General features: G+C 49.5%; 1 protein-coding gene across 7 annotated transcripts in view; it reads right to left on the bottom strand.

Annotated features, from left to right (window-relative positions):
• LOC125714795 (nesprin-1-like) overlaps window positions 1–16,327 on the bottom strand; it is a 133,906-nt gene extending 117,579 nt beyond the window's left edge. For 6 of the 7 annotated variants that reach the window (XM_048985767.1, XM_048985770.1, XM_048985772.1 and 3 more), the window contains exons 1-2: window positions 2,562–2,825; window positions 862–923 (exon numbers count right to left, since the gene is read on the bottom strand). In XM_048985767.1, the coding sequence (XP_048841724.1) occupies window positions 862–923; window positions 2,562–2,640 (141 nt within the window). In that variant the 5' untranslated portion in view covers window positions 2,641–2,825. Of the gene's footprint in view, window positions 1–861; window positions 924–2,561; window positions 2,826–14,958; window positions 15,346–16,114 lie in introns of those variants that run through there. The other variant, XM_048985768.1, reaches the window with a different exon arrangement.
• Between the last annotated feature and the right edge of the window lie 1,302 nt (window positions 16,328–17,629).

Raw genomic sequence — 17,629 nt, 5'->3', positions numbered from 1 at the left:
TGACGCCGACGCTAGGGGGTTGGAGGCCTTGGCTGAACCGAACACAACCAGGTTCAGTGACTTGCAAATTTCATGCCATTGTGTGGCTATGTTGGTCTTGACCCCGCCCTCATGCCTATGATCCCGCCTCCAACCCCATGTGTCCCCTCCCCCACGAATCACCACCGCAGCAGTGCCTAACTGCCAATCCCCACCAAAGACAAGCACAAAAAGACACTGCAGCACATCTGACCTACTCTCTCCCTGCCAAAACAGCTAATCCCTCCCCAAACTGGGCTGTGGCCATTGTACTGAGAACAGAAGCTCCAGCTCAATGGATTCCGAGCTACTTAGGTCTGCAGGTGTGTCACTGAAAATGCAAAATGCAAGCGGACTGAGACTATTTATAAACACACCGTGTGTCTGTGATGTACACTGTATCTGCACTGTGGTGTCTGTAGCATGTAGTGTAACAGTGGTGTTTAAACCACACTGTTCCTGCGTCACCAGTAAACCAAACTGTAGTGTCTGTAATGCACTGTAACGGCATCATTTGTAACACAAACTGTGGTGTCTATAATGTACTGTAACTGCAGCATTTGTAACACAAACTGTAGTGTCTGTAATGTACTGTAACTGCTTCATTTGTAACACAAACTGTTGTGTCTGTAATGTACTGTAATGGCATCATTTGTAACACAAACTGTAGTGTCTGTAACGCACTCCGTGACTCCGACAGCTCCAGGAGGATGAAATACTAGCTGGAAAGACTGGCAGATGTTGGGGTTTATAACATACAGTAAACTAGTTGAAGGCCAGAGGTACACCCGGTGTGTTCAGGCGGCCGCCATCTCCTCCGGCACGCCTGCCGCTCCTCCTTACCTTGGCCAGGTGCGAGTTGATCCATTTGGTGAAAGTCCTTTTCTGAACTGCCTCTTGTTCATCTGAAGGCAGAGGGGAAAAAAAGACCGTCATCAGCAACAGGACAACCGCCTCTATCGCGACAGCCTTTTGCTCTCTGATCTCCTGACGCATACAACCTCCTGACTTTTCCCGCCTCCACACTCCATTTGGGCCTTGAGGACTCGGCTTGCAGCGGTTTGACATTTTGATGATCTTTCCAGAAACAAGGCTCTCTGAATGGAGAGCTTGTACTGGCTCTGCAGTGTGGCTGACAGACATCCGCGCAGATACTTGGATTTGTCCCGCGTCTCCAACCGCACACGCTGCTGTCCCAGACCCTTAAACCCTGCACTCTTATGGTCCCCATAAACCATGTTCCCGAAAAACACCTTTAAGCGCAGCATTTTTTTTCTTAGAGAACGAGGTTAGAACGTGTTATTCAGGTCAGAGAGCCGAAATAACAAATATTCCGAACAAAAAGCTCAAAGCCAAGGCGGAACACTCGGATATTTCACATTCCACAACGGAATCTAATCATAAAACGGCTGCAAATGTCTAACAATGGGCATCGTTCATGAGAGTCTGAAGGTTAACACTGGAGCTGCAAGCAGCCCTGTAACACAGCAGGTTGACAGCTCGAATTTTTACTCATTTGTGATGAGTCGCAATTTCATTTTGATATAATGGCCTTCATAATAAACCACTGCCGAACCATAAAGAGCTTAACAAAGATTTTTGCAAAAAAATTACAATAAGAACAGTAAAATTACTAACAGAAGGCCTGCGGAAGCCTAATCTTTGTCCAAATCGATATATTTTACCAGACAACTTCTGAAAAGCAAACCAGTGATGTTCAACATTGCAATAAATTTATATTTCAAAATTAGTTCATTTGGCCCCTTGAAAACAGGGTTTGTCCTGCCCTCTGTGAAGGATCTCAAGCTGCTTCCCCCCCCCACCAGTGTGACTGGCAGCTCAGGACCACGCCCCCCTTGTCACAAACATAAGCACCCTATGTGATTGACAGCTGAAGACCCCGCCTCCCTGGCAGACATAAAAGCATCCCCCCACACACACAATGCATATTTCCAGACTTTAGTTTTGTGAATTAATGAAGTGAGTTCTGAAGAAACATGAGCTATCGATAGCCCCCACCATCCACACCCCCCCTCCACACACACACACACACACACACACATCAGACCCCCATGTTGCTGAGTAACTTCAGACAGATCAGGCCAGACAGGAAGCAACATCTGGGTGTTCAAACCTCCAAGGGGCCCACACTTCTCATAAAAAAACACACATGCCCCCCCATGACCCCCCCAGCACTCCCAATCCCCACCCCCCCACTAACTCCCCCACACTACCATCCAAGGTAAACTCAGGCAGATAGTGAGATGAGGTGCAGCGCATGGTCGCATCCGGCCTGGACACAGATCACACTTGTGGGCGGACAGGCAGCATGTGGCTGAGTTTAGTGTCAAACGCGTTGCAGACCCTGCATCCAGCTACTGCTGTCTACCTGCTGTCTGCCTATCACACATACAGGAAAACACAGAGATACACGTACAGATGCACAGACACATTCACAGGCTCACAGACACACAAACACTGATGCACATTCACACTCACACATATTCGCAGACACACAAACACAGACCCCGGCCCCAGCCTACCGCGGAGGTACTGGTGGAAGCCCGTCACCAGGCTGACAGACGTGCTTTTCCTCGTGGCCATGCCGGCTTTCCCGGCCATCCCAGCTGCTCTGCCCTTCACGCACCAGCGAGGCAGCGCCCCGCGGGGGCCGAGGAGGGAAACGCTGCAGTGGCGCCTGCAGAGATCACACCCCCGGCGCAGTGTCCAGACGGCGAAGCTAAAATAACCTGCAAGTGGCTACACGACTGCAAGCGGACGGCCTCGCGCCCAACTCGCTGCCGCGCTCTGCTCTCCTCTGCCAGTGCGCTCTGTCCCTGTGCTCTCATCCCCCGCCTCCCGCAGCCTGCAGGAATAATCTGCTTCCCCCCGGTCGGCCAATCAGCAAGGAGAGAGCCTCTGATGTCACGGTAAGCTGTGTTTACGGAGCAGGGGTAGCCTTGGCAGGACACACACACACACATACACTCACACAGCACGGACACACATGGGCCACTATGGGACTGAACCGCTAAAGACAAAAGTAGCGTTCTTCCAACAAGGCATCTGGGGTGAGATTACAGAGCACAGACTAGCTACACTTCTGTGTGTGTGCGTGTGCGGGTGTGCATGTGCACGTGCGCGTGTGTGTATGGGGGGGGGCCTTATGTTGGAATGTGGCATGCATCATCACACACATCCCATCCTGGCCTCCACTGGATTCTCAGCCAGCAGCATCAACAAAGAAATGAACAGAGAAACCTTTATTACTTGTGCAGTCCCCCCCCCCCCCCCGCTCCCCCCCCCGCCCCCCCCCCACTGCGGCTCTACATCACCAGAACGTTTCCATTTATCAGCGTCATTAATAACTCATGCCAGCTGTCACATGCCGTCAGCCTGGTCTCTGTCTCTCGTCCCCAGCTCCACCCCCCTCCGGGCCCCTTGTACCCTCCTCCAACGTGTCAATCACGCCCATCAGCCATTATCGGGGCTAATTATGCGATCCAAACGACGCTCTCAATCGGCGCCCAGGCCTCGTGGGAAAATGCAAAGTGGCCCTGTGCTGTTTGGGGATCAGGTCTCATCGAGATTGAAAAATAACCGGCATTCTTCTGTTTTATATTTATACAATTTTCCAGTAATTTGTAAATAACTAATGCTGAGATTAAATTACAATAAACTCAATAACACATTATGACTATCGCAATAAAAGGTTTCACAGTATGTTTAACAAAAGCGACGCGGTCTTTTTAAAAAAACTGACATAGTGTGATTGTAAACAGGAAGGAAGGAAGCAGGGGCCAAAGGGCAAAGGTCAAACTCTCGGGGGCAGTAAACATGGGAACATGCTGGACAAATTTTTATGTTGGACCGTCGTAAAAGTCTGCTATTGCAGGCTCTTAAAACGCAATAAAAAAAATAAATGCAAAAATGCACGTATTTCATAAGCCATGACGAAATATACATCTACACTACGATGGTTGTGTTGATTTGCACAGTCTGCTATCTATATGCACTGTCCTGAACACACCGCGTTCTTGTACTGTAACCCCTTCACATTTGTGAGGGTTAGGGTCAATTCGTGCATAATATTTGGGCCCCACTAACCACTACCCATAACAGTCTGCTAGCCTGAACGATAACAAAACAAGTCTATTCATTACCAATAAACAAACAGTACTGTTCTGCATCCTTTGAATGAATCATTAAAATCAAGCCCTTTTTATAAAATATACAAGCGATCTAACCCTAAATCGCAGCCCTGTAAGTACAGAGTTGCTACTGTATGCTCTGGAAGAACTACGTTTTTGGACTCTGGAGCTTAAAAGTCACTGTGAGAAACAGAAGATCCCACCATAACAGAGAGAGTTAAGACGTGAGTGAGGCTGGTTGCTATAACGAAGACGCGAGACCCAAGCCAAGAATTTTAATATTATACGTGTAACATGTACTTACACTAACAAATATTACGTATTACTAACATGCATATATTATGTGATTTTATGTGATTAAATCATTTTCAGCATTGTTTTCGGCTTACACATCTTCTGCGAGTTCCTGCAATCTTTTAGGAAGCTTTCGGCAAAGAATTCCTGTCTAACTGTTCACAGCCAATTCGCGAATAATGAAAACTGCGAATGTCAGACGCAAACGCGACGATATTACCGCGTTATTTGCACTGTGTCATTTTCGCTGTCACTGTTGTCCGCTATTGTTTATCATTTTTATTTTGTTACCCCCATCTCCAGCATTTATTCTTCAGTGTTTATTATTCTTTGTTCTGTCTGAATCGCAATTTCGTTTCACGTGCGTGAAATAACGATGAAGTAATTAAAAGCGGCCAAATGTGATGGCTAAAACAATACAAAATCGCACGTGAAGCTGTTAGGAAAATTATCCTTCTGTCCATCTACCATGACTGCTTCTCCGATCCAGCAGTAAGACTCCGTTTATTCATGCGCTAGCGGTGTGCACCATAGACCAAAAAGGTCAGTGAAATCAATGTATTTAAATAAATGATAATAAATCTCTTGAAAGCAAACAGACTTCTTGTTTTCCTTTGTACAGGCACGCGGAGCAGGATGCTCGGACATACTGATGCAGGAAGCTTGCAGGAGGGGCGGGGGGCACGGACCACCACTACCTGACCTGCAGACTGGTACAGTACAGGTGTGCGAGAGCTGTCCGTGGTGCTGAAGCGGGAAGACTAGGAATGGGTGCATGGGCGACACCTCCATCATTTATGGGTTTAAGGGCTTCAAGAGTAGCATCTGAAATGACTGTGGTTTATATGAGAGGCTTTGATGCCAGGTCCTGCTTTGAAGTGCGGTGGTGCAGAGTTTGACATGACCTTCATCAGGATAAGTGGATGGATGGATGGATGGATGGATGGATAGATGGATGGATGGTCAGCTGATTGCTGAATGGTAGTAAACATGCCTGTAAAATATTACAGTATCAAATAATGAAACTTCAGAATGTGAGATTTTTAGGTTTAATCCAGCATATTCAATTCACAACTGCTCCTCGTCCTGGCTTGACCAAACACAGTTGAAGCTTTTCCTTTGAATACAATTTTAAAAAGCACACAAAGCACAGAAGAACGCGGGGGAACAGAGCTGAGACAGCCTTCAGCTTCACGCGGGACGGCCCGAGGGCGGTATGCACATGTGGGCACGTGCGCTTCTGGCCAGCGCCGTGACCCGGGGGGGCATTTGAAGCGAACCACGCCTGATCGTCTCCCACCTGGCCCTCTCAGCACGCTCCACCGTGCAGGACCTTGCCGGCGGCCATGACCGCGCGCATCGCGGTTTCTCTGCATTTTTTTTACCCAGGAGGCAGACGAGGATTGTATTCCTGGGGGAGGGCAACGGGGCAGTTTGGCAGAGACGTAAATCAAACAGCCTATCCTGTGGGCTTAAGGAACGGCCCCTCCTCGGCGATCGATTCCTGAAGATGTCTGGGAACGCAGTCCTGAGGAGCTCGAACTCCGCTCTGGTAAGGAGAAAGCCAAGGAGCACCACCTGGCGGTCGTCACAGACACGAGCGTGACAGATGCACAGGGGTGACGGCGACAGAAAGCAGTTGGCAAAGCTGCGATTTCTCTTGTTACGGCTGAGATCAGACAGAGTGCGGCCAAGACGAGGAGCAAAATAATCCGACACAGGCCAGACTGCATGGCAAAGCGCTGTTAGCTTAATGCTATGCGGCAGGGAGGAACATGGCCGATTTCTCCACCGCACGCCTTCACCCGATGTATCTGTTCCCCCATTTAGCTCCTGATTTCCCCGGGGACGCTCATTTCCCTTTCAGCTTCCCTCATCCCAGTCTCCAACCCTTAACGATGCTCTCCATAAATCTGCCCTAATTGATGCCCCGCAGTAAGAAACAGGTGTTCTCACAAGGAATAAAGCTTGCAGGTTTTATTTTTTACCTATCGCCATAGCAACCCTGCTGCCTAAAAGCTTTCCCTCTGAACCCCCATTAACGTCTCCACCTCACCGTCCCGCAAATGAAACAAAAGGGCGTGAAGGTAACACATGGCTACCTTATAGTACCACACCTTTTACCCAGGGTTTTACCCAGCCGCGTCCCGCATCACGCTGAGGTCACAGTCACGTTCAAGTCGCCGTTACACGCACACCGCAGTTACACAAAGGTCATAATCACACACAGGTTGCAGTTACCAGAGATCCGACATGCACAGGACACACTTACGCCCTGGCGAGAGTAATGCACACAGGTCAGAGACACACACAGGTCAGACACACAAAGGTCATGGTTACGCACTGGTCAAACACACACACAGGTCAGACACACAAAGGTCATGGTTACGCACAGGTCAGAGACATGCTCAGGTCACGATTGATGTTTTATACATCACAACACATCCATGTAAAGCGCTTTGGGAGGACTCTGTTGTGAAAGGCATTATATAAAGTCAGCTCACTCCTCTGGCTTCTCACTGCACCTCCCCAGCTCACTCCTCTGGCTTCTCACTGCACCTCCCCAGCTCACTCCTCTGGCTTCTCACTGCACCTCCCCAGCTCACTCCTCTGGCTTCTCACTATACCTGTCCAGCTCACTCCTCTGGCTTCTCACTGTACCTCCCCAGCTCACTCCTCTGGCTTCTCACTGTACCTCCCCAGCTCACTCCTCTGGCTTCTCACTGCACCTCCCCAGCTCACTCCTCTGGCTTCTCACTGCACCTCCCCAGCTCACTCCTCTGGCTTCTCACTGCACCTCCCCAGCTCACTCCTCTGGCTTCTCACTGCACCTCCCCAGCTCACTCCTCTGGCTTCTCACTGCACCTCCCCAGCTCACTCCTCTGGCTTCTCACTATACCTGTCCAGCTCACTCCTCTGGCTTCTCACTGTACCTCCCCAGCTCACTCCTCTGGCTTCTCACTGTACCTCCCCAGCTCACTCCTCTGGCTTCTCACTGCACCTCCCCAGCTCACTCCTCTGGCTTCTCACTGCACCTCCCCAGCTCACTCCTCTGGCTTCTCACTGCACCTCCCCAGCTCACTCCTCTGGCTTCTCACTATACCTGTCCAGCTCACTCCTCTGGCTTCTCACTGTACCTCCCCAGCTCACTCCTCTGGCTTCTCACTGTACCTCCCCAGCTCACTCCTCTGGCTTCTCACTGCACCTGTCCAGCTCACTCCTCTGGCTTCTCACTGCACCTCCCCAGCTCACTCCTCTGGCTTCTCACTGCACTTCCCCAGCTCACTCCTCTGGCTTCTCACTGCACCTCCCCAGCTCACTCATCTGGCTTCTCACTGCACTTCCCCAGCTCACTCCTCTGGCTTCTCACTGCACCTCTCCAGCTCACTCCTCTGGCTTCTCATTGCACTTCCCCAGCTCACTCCTCTGGCTTCTCACTGCACCTCCCCAGCTCACTCCTCTGGCTTCTCACTGCACCTCCCCAGCTCACTCATCTGGCTTCTCACTGCACTTCCCCAGCTCACTCCTCTGGCTTCTCACTGCACCTCCCCAGCTCACTCCTCTGGCTTCTCACTGCACCTCCCCAGCTCACTCATCTGGCTTCTCACTGCACTTCCCCAGCTCACTCCTCTGGCTTCTCACTGCACCTCTCCAGCTCACTCCTCTGGCTTCTCATTGCACTTCCCCAGCTGACTTCTCTGGCTTCTCACTGCACTTCCCCAGCTCACTCCTTTAGCTTCTCACTGCACTTCCCCAGCTCACTCCTTTGGCTTTTCCCTGTGCCCCCCTTCCTAAGCACGCACCCTTATTACAACCACAGTCGTGCCTGCCCTCGCCTCCAGTGCATGCCTGGTGCAGCACAAGGTAGAGTGGCATCACCTTTCCTGTCCAGCAGGGGGGGATGTGGAGGGCAGGAACGCGAGATGCGGCATGATGAGCCCGCCCCCCAACCACCGCGGCAAATGAAGCGCGTGCATGCGATGTGGCAGAGCCACTTCCTGGCAGGGGCATGGAGGCAGCACGTGCCTGTGGGTGGCAAAGCGCCACTCACACACCATCTCCTGGTGCCCCCCCCATCCCCAAAGCCAGAGTTTAGCTAGACCCACGACCCCCCCAACCCCAACATCCCACAATTCCCCATTGTAACCCATTTCGTCTGGGCCCCCCCACCCTGTAAGATGAGTGTGTTTTCAAACGGGGTTAATGTGCATTTAAAATGCGCTGCTTAAATGAAATGGATATCGCCCCCGGCAACCCTACCCTCCGGCGCCTCGCATGTGCAGTTCTGTCAGCCACGTGACGCACATTTACCTTAGAGTACAGAGTGCCTCTGGCAAGCCTGGAGTCCCAGAATAAAACGCATGGCTCTGGGCACATGGCCTTCGCAATCCCAACCCACAGGTGGATCACTGGGCACATCTGGCAACCCTGTAGTCACTAAATAATAGCATGCTACAGGCACACTGCACTCTCAATCAGGCACACTGCACTCTCAATCAGGCACACTGCACTCTCAATCAGCCCCAAAGGTGGAGGGTCGCTGGGAATACCAGAGCACATCTGGCAACCCCATGCTATACGGTTGTGCACATTCACCCCCTGATTCTCCTGCAGTCTCCTGGCTGCAACCACAAAATCTTTATAGTGTGACGTCGCTCCCGTCATTCCCAAGGCTGGGGAAGAAAGTGCAGACATGGTACATAGTGCCTCGTCTTCACCCTGACAGGACACCCCCCCCCCCCCCCCCTTCCGGCACCTCGCTGCTCATTGTCACCAATGAGGTTTCATATCTCCCTCATCCGCACACCACACGCACACACAAACCCACGGCCAGAGACACGCCCCAGAGCGTGTCAGGGCTGTCATGGCAACACAGCCCAAATGCCCTGCGGTTTCCGTCTGATGGTTGGCCTAGATGAAGCAGCAGCCCACTGACTGCTTTTGCCATCTCTAGCACAAGGCAGGTATAATTTAGAAGTAAGTAATAAATGACCTGTACATGTGCACTGTGGTTCAGCTCATGTTGGAAGTACAACTTACGTGGTTTGCACTTGATTGGATTTGGATGATGTTTATTAAGCTCTGATGATCTGCAGATCCCTCAGTCTGAAGCTACATCAGTCTGACCCACAGCTTGCACCAGTCTAACCTGGAGCCTGCATCAGTCTGACCCAGAACCTGCATCACCTTGAAGAGATATATGATATCAAATCTATTACTCTACATGATAAAACTTTAGCTACTGATGTGTGACATGCATTCCTGTAAGTAACCAGTTTTTACCTAACCAGCATTCCTATCTAACCAGCTTGTCCATGACCAGCTTCACTCTGTCTAACCAGCTCATACCTGACCAGCTTCACTCTGTCTAACCAGCTCATACCTGACCAGCTTTACTCTACCAAACCAGCTCGTACCTCACCGCCTTTACTCTACCTAAACAGCTTGTACCTGACCAGCTTTACTCTGTCTAACGAATTTGTACCTGACCAGCTTTATTCTACCTAACCAGTTTGTACCTGACCAGCTTTACTCTAACAAGCTCGTACCTGACCAGCTTTACTCTACCAAACCAGCAAGTACCTGACCAGCTTTACTCTACCAAACCAGCTTGTACCTCACTGCCTTTACTCTACCAAACCAGCTGTAGCTCGCCGCCTTTACTCTACCTAAACAGCTCGTACCTGACCAGCTTTACTCCATCTAACCAGCTTTACTCTGTCTAACCAATTCGTACCTGTCCAGCTTTATTCCACCTAACCAGCTTGTACCTGACCAGCTTTACTCTATCTAACCATTCCACACGTGTCTAGCTGTCCTGCTGAAAATCCAGTAAAAAAACCAATTTCCTTGGCGGCCTCTTTCAAGCCTTCTGATGTGACGAGCTGCCAATCTTTCTGCATTTAATTAACATACTGACCAAACACTGGAGTGTCTATTGTCTGCCAGCTTGTTGTAATCACTGTGTTAAACATATACCCAGTGCTTTCCTACAACGGAAAAAGAATCAGTCTTATTATAAAACAGTGTGTCAATTACTGCTGCGTGACAATTACCGATTAATACGGCACTTTGCTGAGTGGTGTGTAAAGGCTGAATACACCATTTCACAAAAGGCATTACTAAGAACACCCATGGCTGGGGGGGGGAGGGGGGGCAGCTTTACACAAGGCGCTCTTGGGTACTGTGTGGCTTAGTGGATAAACAGCACGGTCTGGACTGGAATCTGTTCCTCTGTCTCCCTGCCAGCCAAACCCTCCCCCTCCCCCCCATCGATGAAGCCCCAAAGTCACCTTCCCACACACAGACGGGGCGTGGGTAAGAGCGCGTGGGGGCCTGATGCCACCGGTCTCCCAGAAGGTTCTGGAGAAAAGCCCTCAGCTCAGAGAGAGGGAGAGACAGAGAGAGAGAGAGAGCGAAAGGGGGGGGGGGTTGTATGACTCCTTTACCACACAGAAACGAACGCTGGTGACAGAAGTGGAGACAGACACATGGCGGGTGGGGGAAGGTCCAGGCTGAGGGTACCCACACTGCACGCCCGGCTTCTCGGCCATATGGCGTCTCTAATTGGCTGGCCACACCGCTCGCCACTCCGCTACAAATGCAGGGAACACGGCGCATCTTCCCCCCGTCTGCATTCACGTGTTCCACCTCTTCTCTGTCCGTGGCCACCCTGGATGTGGTTTGTTTACGCTTCAGGGGGAATCGTCCTGCTTATTCCAACTTCAGGGCTGCTCAATTATGGCAAGAATGCAAGATTTAACACCGGCAGGCGAATATGTCTTTATCTTCCATCGGTTCGGCTCCTTCTAGAAAACCCCCTTTTTTATATTTATGGATTCCAGTAATTATGCATGAGTCATTATTGAAGTGAGCAGACAAAAGCCCCTATTGTTATACAGGCAACTCTGATGTACTGGCTACAGACAGACCCGGCCCGAGCGGAGACGGTAGCCATGGAAATGTAAGGGAGCAGGGGGCTTTCCCCTGCCGCTGCTTATCAGCTCGCCGTCCCTCTGACGGAACGCTGCGGGAGCCTCAGGGCAGAGGAAGGAAGAGGTGTTGGCGTTTCGGATGAAAAAAAACGGCACGCGACGCCCTCCATCCCCCGACTACGTCCTACTCTGGCTTTAAATCTGCTTTTCATGGGATGCTGCCAGTGTCATCCCTGCGAGTCGTCAAATGAGCAATCTTATAAACCGCATTTGCCGAATGTCCCCAAACGCAGTAACTGAATCGGGAATGTGGCCTTCAGCTTAGCGTCAGGGCTGGCGCTAAATCCCGGCCAATCGCGGGGCTGAATTGTAATTCCGAGCGCGTGGCCGGCAGACGCTCCTCAGACGCCGCGGAGATGTTTCTGCAGGGAGACGTGGACGCCGGTCAGATTCAATTTGCCGCGAAAGTGGCAGCAAACAGGAAATTCGCCGCAGAGCGAGAAGAGAATAGAGAGAAAGCAAGCCGGCCGGTCTGCTTCCTTCCTAAAGATGGTCACCATGGTAACAGGCGCCCAACATGACGAAACACTGAAAAAACCGGCTAATTTCAAAACTGCCAAAGCCACAATGGGTGATTCTGCATCTAACAGGCAACGCCTTCAGAAGGGGATGCCACTCTGTGTTTTGCCTAAACAGTGCTGTACATCTGTACTGTGATATCAAAGCCTCACCTACTTCTCTTCTCTGCAAGTACGGGGTCAATGTGTAGTAATGTAAGTGAACGTTTCGGGCCACAACGATGAAGAGGACCAGTGTATTGAGTTTAGATAGTAGCACCGGTTCACAGGAGATAACAGCACCACTACAGTATAAATAATCAATCAAATGTAACTAATATAAAGACATTCCTGGATATATTTTAAAATAATCAATATTATCGGTTGTTATGAGACAGCACCCGTGTGCAAATCACCAACCAAATAGTCGTTTGGCGATTGTGACGTCGATTTGCAGAACAGCGGGATGCTGGGTAATTCAAAAGATGTCAAATGGAGAACTGACTTAGGCATGTTTTTTTTTTAAATAATGAGAAATGCACTGCGCTCACACACTAAACCAAAGCAGAAAAGACCGGTGCACTGGCACCGGAGGGACAATAAAGAGAAACACTGACAAGGAGTTTTGTACGTCTCTAAAAATGTCGCCAAGCTCACTTTTGTGGTCGATCACTGATTAAACCCTGTGAAAAATAGCTAAAAATAAAAAAGGCGGCAATTTAGGGTCATATAAAATAACAGCGGAAAATGCCAGCAAAGAGCTGTAAGAATGGCTTGACTGGCGATTACAGAAACAGAAATTGCTCATCAAGCTTTATGCAAAACAGAATCATTTTAATCTAAACAAGGGCCCAGTCACAGGTGACTCACTCCCTGCCGGTGGCAGGTAATTAAGAAATAAGACAACCACAGGGCGAAGTCTACAAACGGAAGGTAAGAGAGTCATCTTTGAGCCCAAGAGACTCGCAGACAGCGAGTCGGTCCTCAAGGTGTTCCTGATGCAGCAATTATTCAGGACGTCCTGATCTCCTTCACTTTGCATTCTAATAAACAAAATATGCAAAGAGCAAAGATTCTTTAAACATGAAAAGTTAAATATATCCTATAATTACAATACCTTTGATTGCAGCTATTTGAATTTTCTTCTCAAACGTATTTACCCCCTTCTTCAGAGGACAGATTTATTTTTCATTTACGGAGCGATACATTAAGCGAAGCCACTCCAACCCTGCCCACCCCCCATTATGACCTAACAGTACCCAAACAGACCGACAAGACAGGGCAAATAGGACAGACAAGACGTGACATTATGAGACCTTGCAGGTTGATGTAGACGAGCAAGACGTCTGACTAACTTGATAAAAAAAAAAAAAAAAGCAAAAATGAAAACCAGGCAATGTCGCTTGCTCGCAAACTCAACCAAGGTCAGTAGGGATCTGCGGGTTCAACCAGAGAGAAGAGAGAAACCAGTAATGGGGCAGAAATGCCGGAAAACGACCTGCCAGGTGGTGCTCTGTGCAGCCCACTGGATACAGTATAAGCTCATATTCAGCAATGAGTCTTTCTATGAGTCATTTAGAGATTCCATTTCATCCCAGTCCTGTGTAACAATGTGGTAATGCTGCCTGTTCCTGTTGCCCAGGCTCTGCCCTTCTGTACATAAAGTCTTTAGGACTGGTTAAAGAAGTTCAGGAAATGAAGAAACCAGTGACCGGATGCACCAGCAAATGTGCTGGAGCCAATAGCAAGGGCTGGTGAGGAACAGTGCTGAGTACCTTGAGGGACCTGCCTGTCATCAGCGGACCCACCTCTGATCGTGATCAAATACAGCCGCTAGTTCCCATCACGAGGGGGAGGGGCTGCCGAGTCGCCCAATGCCAGGCCGACGTTAGTAAAGTGGACACGTCCAATCAAATGCCATCCCACACGGACACGTCCAATCAAACGACCTCCCGGTGAAGGGGCCGGGGAGCATTCAGCTCATGCAGAGGACTAGACTGAGTGCTATTAGCCACAGTGACAGCTGAGCTCAGTAGACCCACCTCCCTGAGAGAGACTCTTACGCCTACACCAAAGCCTGACCTCTGTTCTCCCGGACAAAACTGTAGTCTGAGCGGAACAAGCAGTACAGCAATACACGCAATCTTCTGTCACAAAGGAGGAAATTAACCAATGAAGAACTGTACCTCCACCCATGCCGCCAATGTCACTAATCATTTTAATTGAAACACCTCGCGTTAACAAACACGGACCAGCGGGCTTTATTAATTATTGCGTGATTTTGGGGTCGTAACCCAATGTGTAGTGTGTGTGCATGGAATCAGAATGCATATGTTTGCAAATACCTGTGTGTCCTGTTTACGTTTCTCTCCGTTCTGTGTGTGTGTGCATGTGTGTGTGTGTGTGTGTGCGTGTATGTGCGGGAGTGTGTGCATGTGCACAGACACGTTTCGGTCACCATGCATCTATGCATATGAGTGAGAGCATGTCAGTAGGAAAGACAATGTGTGTTTTTCAGTGTACAAAGTGTGAATATGGGTGAGAATGTGTCTCTGAGTGTGTGTGTGTGTGTGTGCGTGTGCATCACTGATTGGTACATGCCAAAGTGTGTGTACGATGAACTGCATGGACCACACGGACAGGAAGGGCAGGACCTGGCGTCGTGCTGCATGACTGCCGATGCGAGGCCAATGAGGCCGGGCCGCCAGGACCCTCTCCGGGGGACCAAGGTCAACAAGGAGCCCTTACCCGGCTGAACAGGGCCTTTCTGCAGGAACACAACACCCTCCCAACGCACTGTGACTTATTTCGGCCAAAGCACCGCTCAGTAATAACAAAATAATGCCACGTACCCCCCCCCCCCAGGATGGAGGCAGGAGAAAAAAGGTTATAAAAAATCTGCGATCTGTCAAGCCTGCGGCCGTTTTCTCCAAAGCTCGCTGTGTCAAGCCGGAGGTGGTATCGGCTGGGGAGCCCAGGAATGAGCTGAGAGGAGTCACCTACCTTGCAGCCTCTGCATCACATTGGCGATGTCCCTGGAGGACCTCGCGAACTGCGACGGTGAAGCCATGCTGCATCCCCAGAACGCTATGGCTCTGTCTGACGTGCAACATTCACGCCACTCTTCTTGTAGCGCGTAGCCGCCTTCGCTACTTCCTCCAAGACAGCATCCCAGCCGCGACCGCACGCTCCCTCTCTCTCCTGTACACCCTCTCTCTCTCTCTTTCTATCTCGCTCTCTCGCTCTCACTCTGGTGCAGTCAGAGCTCAAGGGCGTGATTTGCTGCCGTGTGCCGGCCAATTGGAGGAGGGCTCTCATGCAGCACACCTGCTTCTGACCAATGGCAGGCTCCCTCTCAGGGCCTTGTCGAATCTTGGCCATCGCGTGGAGCTGAAAAACAAGCACTTTGGTGTCAGTCTGCAGGAATCCATATCTCAAACTAATGCGGGCGGTGGGAAGGGGGGGGGGGGGGATTGCTCGTCAGCAAATTAAGTGCAGTGTGGTGGGTGAAGCAAGTGAAGACTGGCATCAGGACCAGCACTAACAGCCCCCTGGTCCTCCAGAGCTACACATGCCTTTAAGCCCAAAGGACATATAGCTGTGAGGCTTGATGCAGAAATGAAGAGTCATACCAGAAACAGTGAGATTAGCTAATGATATATCAAAACCCTGGGCCACCACTAACAGCTGCTCCTGTTTACCCTAAAAGGACTTTTAAGCAGAAAAAGAGAAGCTTGCTGTGGTCAACACAGGAAAAACCTAAGAATGCCGCATGCTGACATACTTCCTTCAAACAAGCAAGGGTAGTCACATCGCCATATTAATATACCTGCCAGTCATAAGAGATTATATACATATAATTCCGTTTCAAAGTATTTATGACGGATGTAGGCTGTTTCCCAGCTCTGCTAAAGCAGCCTCATAAAATCTTTATGGAAAGCAGATTTAATATGGAATACCGCTGTAAGGCCAAATTGCTTTTTTTAAATACGACCCTCTGAGCGCTACATCACGCCTGTCCGGCGGACTGGACGCCATCCAAAACGCAGGTGCAAAACCCTATCCATAACCCCAGAGCTTTTAAAAATACACTTTTAGCGCTTCAGTAAGTATAAACTAAAGACTGTACGGCATAATGCTTTTTAAGGAAAGATCTTACCCATTGCAAACTTGCTGGAACTGGGTGTCGCTGAACTCGGGCGTCTTGGTCAACCACAGTTATTATTATTATTATTATTATTATTATTATTATTACTGCAGATGGAAGCGCTGTGCTTCATCGCGGTGTCCCCTCATCCTACAGTGCGTTTTTCATTATTTTAACAAAACGTGCCTAAGACCAGACATTACCGCCCATTCCCGCGCTTCCCTGTATGGGTTTTGTGAATTTAACAGAAGCGTACATCCGACAGCGGGTCCGGATTGCACTTCCACAGGGCGGAGCCTGCCCCGCTTCCCCCTGTCCTGGCCCCGCTGGCGGACCTCTGGCTGCAAAGGCGGAGATACACGCGGGGAGGGAGGATGTCTTGCAACTGTCACCCGAGGAAGGAGGAGAGGCCGGGACTCGGCGCGGCAATGCCGAGCGCGATACACCGCACTGCGGGACATTATTTATACAAACAAGCGTTTGCATGCTGCAAAAGACTCACATACAGTGCGTTTGCATGCTCTAAAACACTCACATACAGTATCCTTAGTTAAAGTGCGTCTTGTTTATTGACTTGTTTATTTATTTAATAAATTTAATAAACAATAATGTATGTTTGTTTATGATTTAATAGTAGAACAAAACGAGAATTGAAATATTTGATTTTAGACCCTTTTTTTTATTAAACTGGGAGATTTTGGTTTTGATAAGCCTGGTAAATAATACGCCCGACACAAGGGCAGTATTTTCTGGCTGTTTACACAGCACTATGGCAAGGTGCTAAGATGACGATCTGCCTATATCTGATTGAAGATTTCATCATGCAGAGCGGATGTGGTTTTAAATTAGGCGTTTAGGTCTCGATTGCGTTGTATATGGATCTAGACGATTTAAGACCGACCGACAAGCACCCATGCCAGCACTACCACCAGTCTGCTCGGTCAGCCATGTGGGGAATCCCTTGGATTAATAGTCAAAACAACACCCCCATCCCACCTGTCAGACTTTAGCGCCCTCCATTAGGAGAAGAGATTGCAAATCGTATTAAAAATTACCTCCTGTCAATCTCTGCGGTTCCTAATAGCAATCTGACGTATTATTTGTCAAAGTTGTCTTGCTATTACGGCAAATGTTGCAGTTTAACATCACTTTGTGTCAAGAAGAGTGTGTATACTTTTGCAATTTTTTTTTTTATCAGATTGATTTTTTTTTTGTCTTTGTAGTTATTCTTTTTGTTCTGAAAAATACCTGTACCTCCGAGCAGAGCTTATGCTAATATTTATTAGTGTGCGCCATCTGCTGGTTAACCGAATTACGTACACCATCGATGTGATATTAAGGTTGCCGCGCAAAGATCCTGGTGTATAAGTTGTGGTCTTTAAGAAAAGTAATTTTATATCCATCTTCCATGAGCACTTATCCAGCACAGGATCACTGTGACCAGTTCCGTCACCCCAATACGCACCCGCCTAGGGCACACTTTTCTGAAGGAGGGCGGACTTAGCAAGCCAATTTCACTTTGTCGCT

Source organism: Brienomyrus brachyistius, chromosome 19, assembly GCF_023856365.1.
Source record: "Brienomyrus brachyistius isolate T26 chromosome 19, BBRACH_0.4, whole genome shotgun sequence".
NCBI classification, from domain to species: Eukaryota; Metazoa; Chordata; class Actinopteri; order Osteoglossiformes; family Mormyridae; genus Brienomyrus; species Brienomyrus brachyistius.
Note: the sequence above shows the minus strand (reverse complement) of the source record. Positions and strands in the feature narration are given on the sequence as shown.